Below are 15,940 nucleotides of genomic sequence, written 5' to 3'. Positions count from 1 at the left end.
ATCCTGATAAACGTGTATTAGAAGCTGTGTCCAACAAACTCATGTTCAATTAATCCTGAGGTCTCATCTAACATATACAGTGTATAAAATATACATATATATATATATATATATATACATATATATGTACACATATGTAATATTCATCATAATATTCATATACTCTGACAACATGGTGACTGTGGTATGTAAAAGCATATTCTTTCTCAGCTATACTGTGCTACAGGCACTTTTTCTATTGCTACACTGTGGAAGAGTAATACACTTGCAGTGTGTGACACAAGGGTACAACGTGCTGTTTTGTTTCAAGGCTTATTATATGACAACTTTGGGGGCTCTGTCCTGTTCACTTTAGTCGCGCACACTGAGAGGTGCAGTGAGTGTCATGCCTGGGGTCTCATCTCTACTGGTGTCCAGACGCTTACCCTATGACACCTATGTGCAACCTGTGATTTTCTTTTCACTTGTGTGCTGGCTGCATGGCCAAAGCCTGCAGCACACTGACATCAAAACCCTTTACTGAAGGGAAAACAGGGACCTCAACAAAGCAGTAGAGGGGAATAGGAGAAGGGTGGGCAGAGGAAACTGTATTTCCGTTTAACCGTCTGTGTCTAAAGGATCCAAAATGGCGGCACTTTCAGGTGGGCCAATTTCAGGCAAGCTGTACCCACCCTGTAATCACATGTGCACTTGTGGTAATGTGCACACATTACAAGAAAAACTGCCCCTAACCACTCAGTCCAATAATATCCTCTTCTCTGTTAAACCATTTCTTAAAGGGACACTGAACCCAATTTTTTTCTATCATGATTCAGATAGAGCATGCAATTTTAAGCAACTTTCTAATTTACTCCTATTATCAAATTCTTTTCATTCTCTTGGTATCTTTATTTGAAATGTAAGTTTAGATGCCGGCCCATTTTTGGTGAACACTGTGTTCTTGCTGATTGGTGGGTAAATTCACCTACCAATAAACAAATGCTTTCCATGGTTCTAAACCAAAAAATAGCTTAGATGCCTTATTTTTCAAATAAAGAAAGCAAGAGAGCGAAGAAAAATTGATAATAGGAGTTAATTAGAAAGTTGTTTAAAATTGCATGCTCTATCTCAATCACGAAAGAAAACAATTGGGTTCAGTGTCCCTTTAAGTGAAGGGAAGACGGCACTCATTGAACCTTAAAATATCAATACTTTTTAAACATGAAGATGGACACACCCCTCCGTCCATACCTTTTTGTGTTTGGTGTGTCTATCTTCATGTTTAATAAAGTATCGATATTTTAAGGATCAACAAATTCTGTCTTCCCTTCACTTGTGATTTCCATTGGCTGGCTCGGCTTCCCAGTTGACCTGTACCACGCTGGTTTGTGACGGCGCACGTTTGCGCCACGTTGCATCTGGTGAACAATGCTGTGTTTCAGTGATTTCCCGGCTCCATCGCATCTGTCTGGGCTGTGAGCTGCGTCTCACCTTGCGTTTACATAAACCATTTCTTACCTTCAGCAGACTAAGCACTTGTAGAGAAGATAACTGTAGAAAATGCAGAAATAATTACATGAATGGCAAAAGGTCATTATACAGAATATATTTTTATATGAGACAGTAAATGAGTGGTATGACTTAAACTTCAGGCCAATCCTCCTCAAAATCAAACGTGATCTAGATAACTGGGCTAAATTTCAGCTTATGTTATCTGGTAAAATTAACTTGATTAAAATGGTGATTTTTCCCAAACTTCTTTATCTGATGCAAAACTTGCCTATTATAATAAAACAAACGGATATAAAACACTTTTATATATAACAGATATTTACACAATTTATTTGGGGGGGAAAAAGGAAGGCCATTGCGTTTAATAAATTAGCATTGTCCAGATTTGATTGGGGGTTAGCACTCCCAGACATAGAGATTTATAATTTAGTTTGTATCTCAAAAATAGCACTAGATTGGCTAACAGGCCCAGACTACTACGCAGATCTATCAACAGAAGAAACCCTGGTACGGCCATACTCCTTGAAGGCACTGTTACATTGTAATCTTGATAAATGCCCAATTAAAATTAAACAGATGCCTGCTATCTATAATGTAATTCGGGCCTGGCACAAAATACTAAAAAAACTACATATCTCCCATAAATTCTCCAAATACCTGACTATAACAGGTAACCCTAATTTCACTCCAGCTTTAAATTCTAAAATATTTAATAGCTGGGCACAAAGGGGCCTAATATTCCTAGAGCAGTTAAGAGACAGCGGTACTGGAGCCTGCCGATCAATGCAGGACCTAATCCAAGAATACGGAATCTCCAATAAAGACTTTTTTTCCCTTTTTCCAGACTCAGCACTTCCTTCAGGCTCTCTTAGAGGATCAGCAAGAGGATCCGACACTAGAAATCGTGGAACCTGTGATAACTCTTTTTAAAGCAGGGAAATATAACTTAACTACATTATATAAAATCGTTATGAATTTGAAAGGTAATGACAATGTAAAAAAAATTGCAGAATGGTGGAAGGTCCCGGTTGAAACTATACACAAAAGCTATAGGCTGGCAGACGCATCAACACACTCCACTTCTTGGAGAGAATCGCATACGAAAATTATTAATCGTACGTATATTACACCTTGTATGAAAGCATTATGGGATAACTCAGGTACTTCTTGCCCAAAATGCATACTCTTTAAAGCAGATCTAAAACATTGCTTTTGGGACTGTCCTAAGGTTAGGAAATTCTGGCATAAGATTAATTATTGGATTAATAAAATCAATAATATTCAGTTCCAACTTAAAGATGAACATTTTTCTCCTACATTGGTGTGTCCGGTCCACGGCTTCATCCTTACTTGTGCGATATTCTCATTCCCTACAAGAAGTGGCAAAGAGAACACACAGCAGAGCTGTCCATATAGCTCCCCCTCTGGCTCCGCCACCCAGTCATTCTCTTTGCCGCTCTGAACAAGTAGCATCTCCACGGGAGTGGTAAAGAGTATGTGGTGTTAGTTGTAGTTTTTTATTTCTTCTATCAAATCAGCATGAAAGGATAGCCCCCGATCCGGGACCGGATCTGGTAGGGGGCAGACTCTCTCTCTTTGCTCAGGCTTGGGCAAGAGATGTCCTAGACCCCTGGGCTTTAGAGATTGTCTCTCAGGGGTATCTCCTAGAATTCAAGGACCTTCCTCCAAAGGGAAGGTTTCACATGTCTCGCTTGTCTTTAGACCAGACAAAGAGACGGGCATTCTTACATTGCGTAGAAGACCTTTTAAAAATGGGAGTGATACACCCAGTTCCAAAAGCAGAAAAAGGACTGGGTTTTTACTCAAACCTGTTTGTAGTTCCCAAAAAGGAGGGAACGTTCAGGCCAATTCTGGACTTAAAGATCCTAAACAAATTCCTCAGAGTTCCATCATTCAAAATGGAAACAATTCAAACAATTTTACCAATGATCCAGGAGGGTCAATACATGACTTCCGTGGACCTAAAGGATGCATACCTGCATATTCCGATCCACAAAGTTCACCAAGAATTTTTACAAAGGTGTTAGGATCCCTTCTAGCAGTGCTAAGGCCAAGGGGCATTGCGGTAGCACCTTACCTAGACGACATCTTAATTCAGGCGTCGTCCTTCCACAAAGCGAAGGCTCATACGGATATTGTTCTAGCCTTTCTAAGGTCTAACGGGTGGAAAAAAGTTCTCTGTCCCCGGTCACAAGGGTTCCCTTCCTGGGAACAATAATAGACTGGGTAGAAATGAAAATCTTTCTGACGGAAGTCAGGAAGTCAAAACTTTCAAATGCTTGTCGAGTTCTTCATGCCATTCCTCAGCCTTCTGTGGCTCAGTGCATGGAGGTAATCGGTCTAATGGTTGCGGCAATGGACATAGTCCCCTTTGCCAGAATTCATCTAAGACCATTGCAACTGTGCATGCTCAAGCAGTGGAATGGGGATTATGCAGATTTGTCTCCCCAGATACAAATGGACCAGAAAACCAGAGACTCGCTCCTCTGGTGGTTGTCTCAGGATCACCTGTCTCAGGGAATGAGTTTCCGCAGACCAGAGTGGATCATTGTCACGACCGACGCCAGTCTCTTAGGATGGGGCGTGGTCTGGGACTCCCTGAAAGCTCAGGGTCTATGGTCTCGGGAAGAATCTCTTCTCCCGATAAACATTTTGGAACTGAGAGCAATATTCAATGCGCTCCTGGCTTGGCCTCAACTAGCGGAGGCCAAATTCATAAGATTTCAGTCGGACATCATGACGACTGTAGCGTACATCAATCATCAGGGAGGAACAAAGAGTTCCCTGGCGATGAGAGAAGTATCCAAGATCATCAAATGGGCGGAGGATCACTCCTGCCATCTATCTGCAATTCACATCCCAGGAGTAGACAACTGGGAGGCGGATTATCTGAGTCGTCAGACTTTCCATCCGGGGGAGTGGGAACTTCACCCGGAGGTTTTTGCCCAGTTAACTCAACTATGGGGCATTCCAGATCTGGATCTGATGGCGTCACGTCAGAACTCCAAGGTTCCACGCTACGGGTCCAGGGATCCCAAGGCGACATTGGTAGATGCCTTAGTGGTGCCTTGGTCGTTCAATCTATTCTCCTCCCCAGGCTAGTAGCCAGGATCAAACAAGAGAAGGCTTCGGTAATTCTAGTAGCTCCTGCGTGGCCACGCAGGACTTGGTATGCAGACCTGGTGAATATGTCATCGGCTCCACCATGGAAGCTACCTTTGAGACAGGACCTTCTAGAACAAGGTCCATTCGAACATCCAAACCTAGTTTCTCTGCAACTGACTACTTGAGATATGAACTCTTGATTCTATCTAAGCGTGGTTTTTCGGAATCAGTTATAGATACTCTGGTTCAGGCTAGAAAGCCTGTAAACCAGCGAGAATTTACCATAAGAGATGGCAGAAATATCTCTATTGGTGCGAATCCAAGGTTACTCATGGAGTAAAATTAGGATTCCAAGGATTCTTTCCTTTCCTCCAAGAGGGATTGGAGAAAGGTCTGTTAGCTAGTTCTTTAAAAGGACAGATATCTGCTCTGTCTGTCTTGTTGCACAAACGTCTGGCAGCCGTGCCAGATGTTCAGGCGTTCGTACAGGCGTTAGTCAGAATCAAGCCTGTCTACAGAGCTGTGACTCCTCCATGGAGTCTAAATTTAGTTCATGGGGTTCCGTTTGAACCTTTACTTTCCATAGATATTAAGTTACTATCTTGGAAAGTTTTGTTTTTGGTTGTTATTTCTTCTGCTAGAAGAGTTTCTTAATTGTCTGCTTTGCAGTGTAATTCACCCTATCTGGTGTTTCATACAGATAAGGTAGTTTTACGTACCAAGCCTGGTTTTCTTCCAATAGGAATATTAACCAGGAAATAGTTGTTTCTTCTCTGTGTCCTAATCCAGTTTCTAAAAAGGAACGTTTGTTACACAATCTAGATGTGGTTCGTGCTTTAAAATTCTATCTATAAGCAACAAAGGATTTCAGACAGACATCTTTTTTGTTTGTTGTCTATTCTGGTAAGAGAAGAGGTCAGAAAGCTACTGCTACCTCTTTCCTTCTGGCTAAAAAGCATCATCCGATTGGCTTATGAGACTGCTGGACGGCAGCCTCCTGAACGAATGGGCTTTCAAGAACGAGGCTTCTGTTGAACAGATCTGTATGGCAGCGACTTGGTCTTCACTGCATACATTTGCAAAATTTTACAAATTCGATACTTTTGCTTCTTCTGAGGCTATTTTTGGGAGAGAGGTTTTCCAAGCAGTGGTGCCTTCCGTTTAGGTTACCTGACCTTATTAGTTTTCCTAAAGAAATTCAATTGTTGGAAATTCTACCCTTTCGAGGTACAGAGTCTCTAGATAGAGCTGGCTATAGCAAACAAAGAATTGCCAGAGCTATAGGTGGATCAATATGAGTCATAGGGAAGACTGTCCACAGTGTGGGAGTAAGTGATTTGCGGTTATGTCATTTTTCCTTTTTTTTTTTTTTTTTTTTCTCTCTCCCTCCCTTTCCTTGAGTATAAAATCTGAAAATCCTAATACATTTCGTGACTAAGAATTTAAGATAACCATAACAAGTAGTGAACAAAGGTGAATACATATATTATTATTTAAGTGATTATAAGCCAGCTTTGTATGGCGTGGCGTCCATGTTTTTGTTACCGTATGTTGAGTCAGGCAGCAGACTGCATACATGGTTTTTTGTTTCTTTTGCTTTTATGTATCTGTGTTGGAACTTAAATAAATAAAATGAAAAAAAAAGTCATTATACCAGAATATATTTTTATGGCATTTTTAATTGCATGTATGATCAGCACTGGAGTCACTATTTTTCATAAAATTCTTACAAAACAAACATATAGTTCCATAGTTAGTATCAGTTCAGTTTTGCAAAAACACGAAAAGTAGGATTCTATACAAATGTTTTACAACAAAATTGAGTAAACATTAGAAGATAAAAATAAGGAATTTTGTCACTTTGCACCATTTTGTAGTTTATGGAGAAAATTTTATTAAAATTTTAAATATGCAGCTATAGAAATATTGGATACATTTTAAACTATAAAAAAAAATTCTGATTTCATAGCAGGGGAGTTTAAATAATTTCGACTATATGCATGCATGTTTCTATATCCCTTTGCAAACTTACCTTATTTCAAAAAAAGTAAAATCAACAAACTATCATTCTTGAACTGAAAACAAATTCATATAGTTTTACATGGAAGTATAGAAACATGTAATTACTTAAAGGGACACTAAATACTCATATGCTAAATCACTTGAAACTGATGCAGTGTAAACTGTAAAAAGCTGACGGGAAAATATCACCTGAGCATCTCTATGTAAAAAGGAAGTATTTTTACCCTCACTAATTTCCTCAGCGCAGCAGAGTAAGTTCTGTGTAAAAAGTTATACTCAGCTGCTGCCCAGCTGCAGGTAAAAAATAAATAAATAAATGAAGAAATGAACAGCAGCCAATCTGCATCAGCAGTGCCTGAGGTCATGAACTCTTTTATTGTGATCTCATGAGATTTCACTTAAACTCTCATGAGATTTCATAGTAGACTTCCTTAAACTGAATAGGAAAATGAGATGAGTGTGCACTTAAGCTCACTCCCTTAGCTGTCCCAGGACAGATATACTGATTTGCTGCTTAGAAGTCCTTTACAATGGGATTTGGCTACTGAGGAACTTAGAGAGTAAAAATATCTTTCTTTTTACATAGAGATTGTTCAGGTGATATTTTTTAAGTCGACTTTTTACAGCTATGCTGCATCACTTTCAAGTGTTTCAATATTTGGGTATCATTGCCCTTATAAAGTAATTGTAAACTTTCACTATTTATTATCAAATCCGTGATATTTTAGATGGACTTTATTGATCACTTTTAATGAAAATGCGCTTTAACTTAATTTTTTTAATCTATCTGTACCGTTCTAATACTGCACGGTCCTGCCCACCCACTTGAAAAAAATATGGCTAGAGCTCTGATTGGAGAACAGTTCAAACCGTTGGCTCACAGAAAATAACAAAAGTGCCATATGGATAGAGCGCCGATTGGACAACAGTTCAAACGTTAGCTAACAAAAAAAACCCACATTACTTTTGAAGTGGGCGGTTGGAGCTTTGCAGGTACTAGAATGGCTCGGCTAGTTTAAAAAGTTAAAGAGCATCTTCATTAGAAGTGATCAATTAAAGTCCACTAAAATCACTAACATTCAGGATCTGTTTATAAAAGTAAGCAAGTTTACAAATCACTTTAACGTGAACCACTGTTGCATGAGTCGACCATAATTTTGCTTTGAAACCATTATAGATTATATTAATACCTTTTTAACAAACTTCTTATTTGTAGAAAACAATCAGGAAGCTTCTGCAGCTAAGGATGTCCATTCTCAGGATGATCGCTGTATGACAGTGCTGAGTGGGGGCCAGGAGCTTTTTTGAATATTTGGCTGGTTGTGTCTCATAAAAAGAATCCTAAGGGAGAATATGAAACCACAGATACTCCTACCAGTTTCCAAAAGTAAGTTTTCGTTTATTATTTTGCATGTTCGTATGGTTAGAAAAAGAAAATAGCTATGGACATTTTATCTGGCAGGTTTTGAAACCTTATTTGTTCAAATTTTTCTGATTTTGTTGTTTTTTCAGTCCTGATTTAAAGGGACAGTCAACATATGATAAATTACCATTAATGTAATCCTCTTGTGCAGTTACCTAAAATTACTGTAAATTGCTTTGTAATTTTGTTTTGCTTTTTGTGATCAAATTTAGATTTATAATTGGTTTTCTGTTGGTCCCCCTGGCCGCCCCCTTGACGAAGCTTTTTTTTTTTTTTTAAATTTCAATTAAAAGAGAGAAGTTCTGCCATTCTGAAAGGGATGGCTCACCCAAATCTTTGTTCCCTAGAGCTCGCTCACAGAGACGGAGCTGATTCACTTCTGTGACAGCTTCATTTATGTGCCTAAACAGTTTAGGGGCCGGTTGTTGCCTTCTGTTAGGCAGAAGTACTGTTAGTTTAACCCCTTTATGACGACAACACTTTTCCAATTTCTGTCCTTTTGGGACCATATCTATTTGTACAATTTTGCGTTGTTTGAGTTTAGCTGTAATTTTCCTCTTACTCATTTACTGTACCCACACATTATATACCGTTTTTCTCGCCATTAAATGGACTTTCTAAAGATACCATTATTTTCATCATATCTTATAATTTACTATAAAAAAAATGATAAAATATGAGCAAAAAACAAAAAATGGAAAAAACACACTTTTTCTAACTGACCCCCAAAATCTGTTACACATCTACAACCACCAAAAAACACCCATTCTAAATAGTTTCTAAATTTTGTCCTGAGTTTAGAAATACCCAATGTTTACATGTTCTTTGCAAGTTATAGGGCAATAAATACAAGTAGGACTTTGCTATTTCCAAACCACTCTTTTTCAAAATTAGCGCTAGTTACATTGGGACACTGATATCTTTCAGGAATCCCTGAATATTCCTTGACATGTTTAGATTTTGTTTTAGAAGACATCCCAAAGTATTGATCTAGGCCCATTTTGGTATATTTCATGCCACCATTTCACCGCCAAATGAGATCAAATAAAAAAAATCACTAACTTTTTCACAATTTTTTTTCACAAACTTTAGGGTTTCTCACGAAATTATTTACAAACAACTTGTGACAATTATGGCATAAATGATTTATAATGCTTTTCTGGGATCCCCTTTGTTCAAAAATAGCAGACATATAGGCTTTGGCGTTGCTTTTTTGGTTATTAGAAGGCTGCTAAATGCCGATGCGCATCACACGTGTATTATGTCTAGCAGTGAAGGGGTTTAATTAGGTAGACATATAGGGAGCTTGCAGGGTTAATTTTAGCTTTAGTGTAGAGACCTGACACATCACACCCCCTGATCCCTCCCAAACCGCTCTCTTCCCTCCCCTACCCCACAATTGTCCCCGCCATCTTAAGTACTGGCAGAAAGTCTGCCAGTACTAAAATAAGTTTTTGTGTTTAAAAAAAAATAAAAATTCTGCTGTGTAGGATCCCCCTCTGCCCTTATTGTGCGCCATATTGGGTACTGGCAGTAGTCTGCCAGTACCCAGTTTGAAATCAAATATGTGTTTTTTTGTTAGTTTTTTTGTTTTGTTTTTTAATTTAAAAAAACAAACAAACAAAAAAACGATTTTCTGTAGTGTAGCTGCCACCCCTCAACACCCAACCCCCCACCCTCTCCCAGATTGCTTAATATTTTTATTCCCACCCTCTCTCCCACCAAGTCCCTCCTTAAACTTGTTCCATAGTGTAGGGCTCACACCCGCCTGTGTGTGCGCTCAAACCCGTGCGTGCACGCTCCCAGGCACACGCGCGCACTCGAGCACGCACCCACACACAATCCCGCCCCCTCCTCCTCCACCGATGGCCGCCCACCCGCCTCCCTGGATCAGCTCCCACCCACCAACGAACATAGCCATCGATGGCTGATGCAGAGAGGGCCACAGAATGTCTTTCTCTGCATCAGACTGCTAAAAACTGTTATTGCAGGATGTCTCAATATCGAGGCATCACTGCAATAACAGGAATGCGGCTGGAAGCGATCAGGATCGCTTCCACCGCTTACAAAGTCCAACGACGTACAGGGTACGTCCTCGGTCGTTAACTGTGTTTTTTTTGGAGGATGTACCCTGCACGTCTTCGCTCATTAAGGGGTTAAAGAGAAAAAGCTGCCGAGGTTATGGTAGCAGGGGGCACCAGCAGAAAACTTTTGTAAGTTAATTTTTACTGAAAATTTGCCACTTTCAAGAAAATGTGAGTACTTATATTAGAGTATACTACCTAATCCCTGTTGGATTAATGCTATGTTTTTGGTAACATTTTCTGTCCTTTTTAAAAAGGTTTACCATAGCTAAGAAAACAGATTCACTCAACAACCAAGCATGTTTCTTGGCAGGCTATTATGGAGTGCTAAATCCTGATTTACCAATGGGTTCATGTTTAAAGTGATGGTAAACCTTAACTAATCAAATGCCATATATTTAATCTTTGCCATTAACCTCTTAAGGACATATGACGGAATTTTTCCGTCATAAAACAATTGAGCAAACTGAAAGCTGTGTCCTTAAAGGGTTAAAAAAGTATGTGTACCTTTTTTTTTGTTTTTGTTTTTAATCCATTTGTAATAATTTTAAATTAATGCTTCTTTTGCAATGTTATGCCGGCCCACTTGGATTAACTTTTTTTTTTTTTTTTAATTATTTATGACAGTTCCAGTGAACATCCAATCAGTGTGTGTGTCATTTGACAATCTTGAAGTCTAGTCCCTTAAAATCCCTTAGAAAGCCTATGTAGAGAGTGGATGTGACTGCTCTATATATCACAGCCCAGCCAAAAGAGGAAATGATGGGGGGCGGAGAAACAGACCATACCAATTAGGATTATAAATCTTTTATTATAAAATTTATTTACACATTTACTTAAAAAATATCTGTGGTTTTACTTGCAAACTAATATATTTTTCATTGCAACATTCTTAAAGTCTTAAATTTACCATCACTTTAAAATTCTCATCAATACTGAAATAATAAAACATAATTTAAATTGTGTTTTTTTTTTTTGTTTTTTTTCTGGCTTCAATTTTTTAATTTATTTGGGCACAGAAAGGAAACGAAATTTATTAGTTGCGTATAAGATAAAGCATATAAGCAGCGGGTCTTGAGATACATAGTTGTTCACATTTTTAAAAAATATTTATGGAACCGACCTTAACTCCTTTTAATCTGTCTGTCCACACTCTTTCAAGCAAAATTTAAGAAAGAAAAAAAAAAGTTAAAGGGACATAAAACAGTATGAACTAACACATTTCTAAATATATAGTGCAGCCAAAGGTTACCTGCAAAATGTTTTATTTTGTTAACCCTCATTAACGCCTTTAATTCAGGCATAGTTTTGTTTTCAGCAAGCTCCCCCCTGGGCATTTCCATATATGGAAGGTGCTAAACAGGCCAGAGCTACAGCAGAATGCATTCATGCACATGCGCGGTGACTAAAGCAGTGCACAGTATAATGCTGAAGCTTTCTAAAAGCATGTGACCTAATCCCCATAGAAACAAGCAAGCCTCTTGGCAACAAACAATATAAGTATCTGATGTCCCTCCTTAACCCCCCCCTTACTTGCATAAGTAATTATCCTGACATACACACTCTGTTACATGATACCTAAGGGTATGGAGTAAGAACCTGATAAGGGGGGTGGAGTAGCTACACCTGGGAACTCTAAAGTTTGTCATTTTGCAGATTTTTGGAAATTGTATTAATACTGATAAGCTGCTTTTACACACACTGTTTTTACCTCAGTTAACTCTTTTATAATATGCATGTAACTCAAACTGTTTTATGGCACTTTAAGGGGACAGTACTATAATTTATTTATTTTGCCCCCCCCCCCCCCTATAATTATATTCTGGAACTGTGAGTTTTCCATCCCTGAAAAGTAAAAGAGCACATGACAGGCTTCACAAACTTAACCATGCCACACATCTGTTCCTAAATTAGTTTATTTTGTAATATCTGCTGAAGCCAAACAATTAAGATTTTGTTAACGCAATGGCAGTGGCAAGCCCCACTGTGGCCCTTCCAAATAAGGAAAGTGTTGGCTGGAATTTGACCATTGAAAAATAATTGCAGCAAAGGTGATACTCTTTTAATACCATTCAGAGATTCATGATAGGTTAGTCTATTGACAGACTGCAAAAAATATTGTCAAACTAAAAGGCATTTACTGTCCATTTAAGGCCCAAACAAATATAGTACATAGTGTATTATTTTTATAAGATGGTGAGAGTCCACAAGATCATCATGTGGGATTACACTCCAGGCCACTAGGAAAAGCCAACTGTGTCTACTGGATGCATTCTTTCAGCTCTGGTAAGATTTTAAAGGGACATTACACACTAGATTTTTCTTTGCATAAATGTTTTGTAGATGATCCATTTATATAGCCTATACAGCTTTTTTTCTTTTAAATGTATAGTTTTGCTTATTTTTAAATAACATTGCGCTGATTTTTAGACTCCTAACCATGCCCCAAAGTTTTAGGAGAATACTTACTCCAGCTTGCTCCTGTTTGTGTAAAGAGTCTTTTCATATACAGAGGAAGGGGGAGAGTCTGCTTTTTTGTTGTTGTTGCTATAGAACCACTTGCAGTGGGTGTTCCAGCTAACATTTTTAACAGTGCTAAACTGGGAGTTTCTAATTAAGTTTTTAAACTGTTTGTTTTATACCGGATGTTTATATCAGTATCTGTGCATATTATTCTTTATAGTAGTGTCTATCACATGCAGTTAAATGAAAATTGGGGTATATTGTCCCTTTTTAATTGTTCACCTTTTTTTAGCCTCCTGCCGCTGTAATACCAAAGACTTTAAAGGGATGTTAAACGGCAAATACATACTAGACATAAAGATGTATCCAAAGCAAAGATTTGCCTTAGAATAATATGTAGATGTACTTTAATAATTATATTATTTGTTTAAATATTGAAAATAGAAGTGTAAATGTTTAGTTTCTATAAAATACTTAACTTTCTGTAAAGTAATTGATGCTGTCATATTTGAACTAGTTTTCTATTTTTGCAAACAAAGCTGTGTGGAATCCCTTTTAGATTATTTTATGTCCATGCAGCATTGTTTGGACAGTCTTTTATTCCCTGTTTATATGTGTCCCGTCAGTAGGGGATACATTTAAGGGGAAACTTTTAAGTGGAAACATGGCAGCACCCATTATTATGTAAAGAAACTCAGTGGAATTTAGATAAACAACAAATCAGAGTTAAAATACAGGAAAAGGGAACAAAATAAATAAAGTATATTTTCTCCAACATTGGTGTGTCCGGTCCACGGCGTCATCCTTACTTGTGGGATATTCTCTTCCCCAACAGGAAATGGCAAAGAGTCCCAGCAAAGCTGGTCACATGATCCCTCCTAGGCTCCGCCCACCCCAGTCATTCTCTTTGCCGTTGCACAGGCAACATCTCCACGGAGATGGTTAAGAGTTTTTTGGTGTTTAAATGTAGTTTTATTCTTCTATCAAGTGTTTGTTATTTTAAAATAGTGCTGGTATGTACTATTTACTCTGAAACAGAAAAGGATGAAGATTTCTGTTTGTAAGAGGAAGATGATTTTAGCACAGTAACTAAAATCGATTGCTGTTTCCACACAGGACTGTTGAGATGAAGTAACTTCAGTTGGGGGAAACAGTTAGCAGTCTTTTCTGCTTAAGGTATGACTAGCCATATTTCTAACAAGACCATGTAATGCTGGAAGGCTATCATTTCCCCTCATGGGGACCGGTAAGCCATTTTCTTAGTTAAACATAAAAGAATAAAGGGCTTCAAAAAGGGCTTAAAAACTGGTAGACATTTTTCTGGGCTAAAACAATTGCTTTACTAGGCATATTATGCAGATTCTAACTAATTATTGGTATTATAATCTTGGGGAATGTTTAGAAAAACGGCAGGCACTGTGTTGGACACCTTTTTCAGATGGGGGCCTTTCTAGTTATAGACAGAGCCTCATTCTGGGACTGTATAGGGGTTAAATGTAAAAACGTCTCCGGTTCCGTTAATTTAAGGGTTAAAGCTCGGAAATTTGGTGTGCAATACTTTTAATGCTTTAAGACACTGTGGTGAAATTTTGGTGAATTTTGAACAATTCCTTCATACTTTTTCACATATTCAGTAATAAAGTGTTTTCAGTTTGAAATTTAAAGTGACAGTAACGGTTTTATTTTAAAACGTTTTTTGTGCTTTGTTGACAAGTTTAAGCCTGTTTAACATGTCTGTACCATCAGATAAGCTATGTTCTATATGTATGAAAGCCAATGTGTCCAAACAAAGTAAGGACAGTAATGCAACAGATAATGATATTGCCCAAGATGATTCCTCAAATGAGGGGAGTAAACATGATACTACATCATCCCCTACTGTGTCTACACCAGTTATGCCCACACAGGAGGCCCCTAGTACATCTAGTGCGCCAATACTTATTACCATGCAACAATTAACGGCTGTAATGGATAACTCCATAGCAAATCTTTTATCCAAAATGCCTACTTATCAGAGAAAGCGCGATTGCTCTGTTTTAAACACTGAAGAGCAAGAGGACGCTGATGATAACTGTTCTGACATACCCTCACACCAATCTCAAGGGGCCATGAGGGAGGTTTTGTCTGATGGAGAAATTTCAGATTCAGGAAAAATTTCTCATCAAGCTGAACCTGATGTTGTGACATTTAAATTTAAATTAGAACATCTCCGCGCACTGCTTAAGGAGGTGTTATCTACTCTGGATGATTGTGACAATTTGGTCATTCCAGAGAAATTATGTAAGATGGACAAGTTCCTAGAGGTTCCGGTGCCCCCCGACGCTTTTCCTATACCCAAGCGGGTGGCGGACATAGTAAATAAAGAGTGGGAAAGGCCCGGCATACCTTTTGTTCCCCCCCCTATATTTAAGAAATTATTTCCTATAGTCGACCCCAGAAAGGACTTATGGCAGACAGTCCCCAAGGTCTAGGGGGCGGTTTCTACTCTAAACAAACGCACTACTATTCCTATCGAAGATAGTTGTGCTTTCAAAGATCCTATGGATAAGAAATTAGAGGGTTTGCTTAAAAAGATTTTTGTACAGCAAGGTTACCTTCTACAACCAATTTCATGCATTGTTCCTGTCACTACGGCAGCGTGTTTCTGGTTCGAGGAACTAGAAAAATCGCTCAGTAAAGAATCTTCGTATGAGGAGGTTACGGACAGAGTTCAAGCACTTAAATTGGCTAACTCTTTTGTTTTAGATGCCGCTTTGCAATTAGCTAGATTAGCGGCGAAAAATTCAGGGTTTGCTGTCGTGGCGCGCAGAGTGCTTTGGCTAAAGTCTTGGTCAGCGGATGTGTCTTCCAAGACAAAATTGCTTAACATTCCTTTCAAAGGTAAAACATTATTTGGACCTAATTTGAAAGAGATTATTTCAGACATCACTGGAGGAAAGGGCCACGCCCTCCCACAGGATAGGTCTTTTAAGGCTAATAATAAGCCTAATTTTCGTCCCTTTCGCAGAAACGGACCAGTCTCTAATTCTGTATCCTCTAAGCAAGAGGGTAATACTTCACAACCCAAACCAGCCTGGAAACCAATGCAAGGCTGGAACAAGGGTAAGCAGGCCAAGAAGCCTACCACTGCTACCAAAACAGCATGAAGGGATAGCCCCCGATCCGGGACCGGATCTAGTGGGGGGCAGACTTTCTCTCTTTGCTCAGGCTTGGGCAAGAGATGTTCAGGATCCTTGGGCGCTAGAAATAGTTTCTCAGGGTTATCTCCTGGAATTCAAGGAACTACCCCCAAGGGGAAGGTTCCACAGGTCTCAATTATCTTCAAACCAAA

The 15,940-nt window shown here is 38.7% G+C and overlaps 1 protein-coding gene across 1 annotated transcript in view; it reads left to right on the top strand.

The window, feature by feature from the left end:
• Window positions 1-7,640: 7,640 nt before the first annotated feature.
• Window positions 7,641-15,940, top strand: part of DENND2D (DENN domain containing 2D) — a 441,033-nt gene continuing 432,733 nt past the window's right edge. The window contains exons 1-2 of the mRNA XM_053705345.1: window positions 7,641-7,648; window positions 8,005-8,026. Of these exons, the coding sequence (XP_053561320.1) occupies window positions 7,641-7,648; window positions 8,005-8,026 (30 nt within the window). The remainder of the gene's footprint in view (window positions 7,649-8,004; window positions 8,027-15,940) is intronic.

This window comes from Bombina bombina, chromosome 3 (assembly GCF_027579735.1).
Source record: "Bombina bombina isolate aBomBom1 chromosome 3, aBomBom1.pri, whole genome shotgun sequence".
Lineage (NCBI taxonomy): Eukaryota > Metazoa > Chordata > Amphibia > Anura > Bombinatoridae > Bombina > Bombina bombina.
The sequence above is the reverse complement of the archived record's forward strand: the minus strand, read 5'-3'. Positions and strand labels throughout refer to the sequence as shown.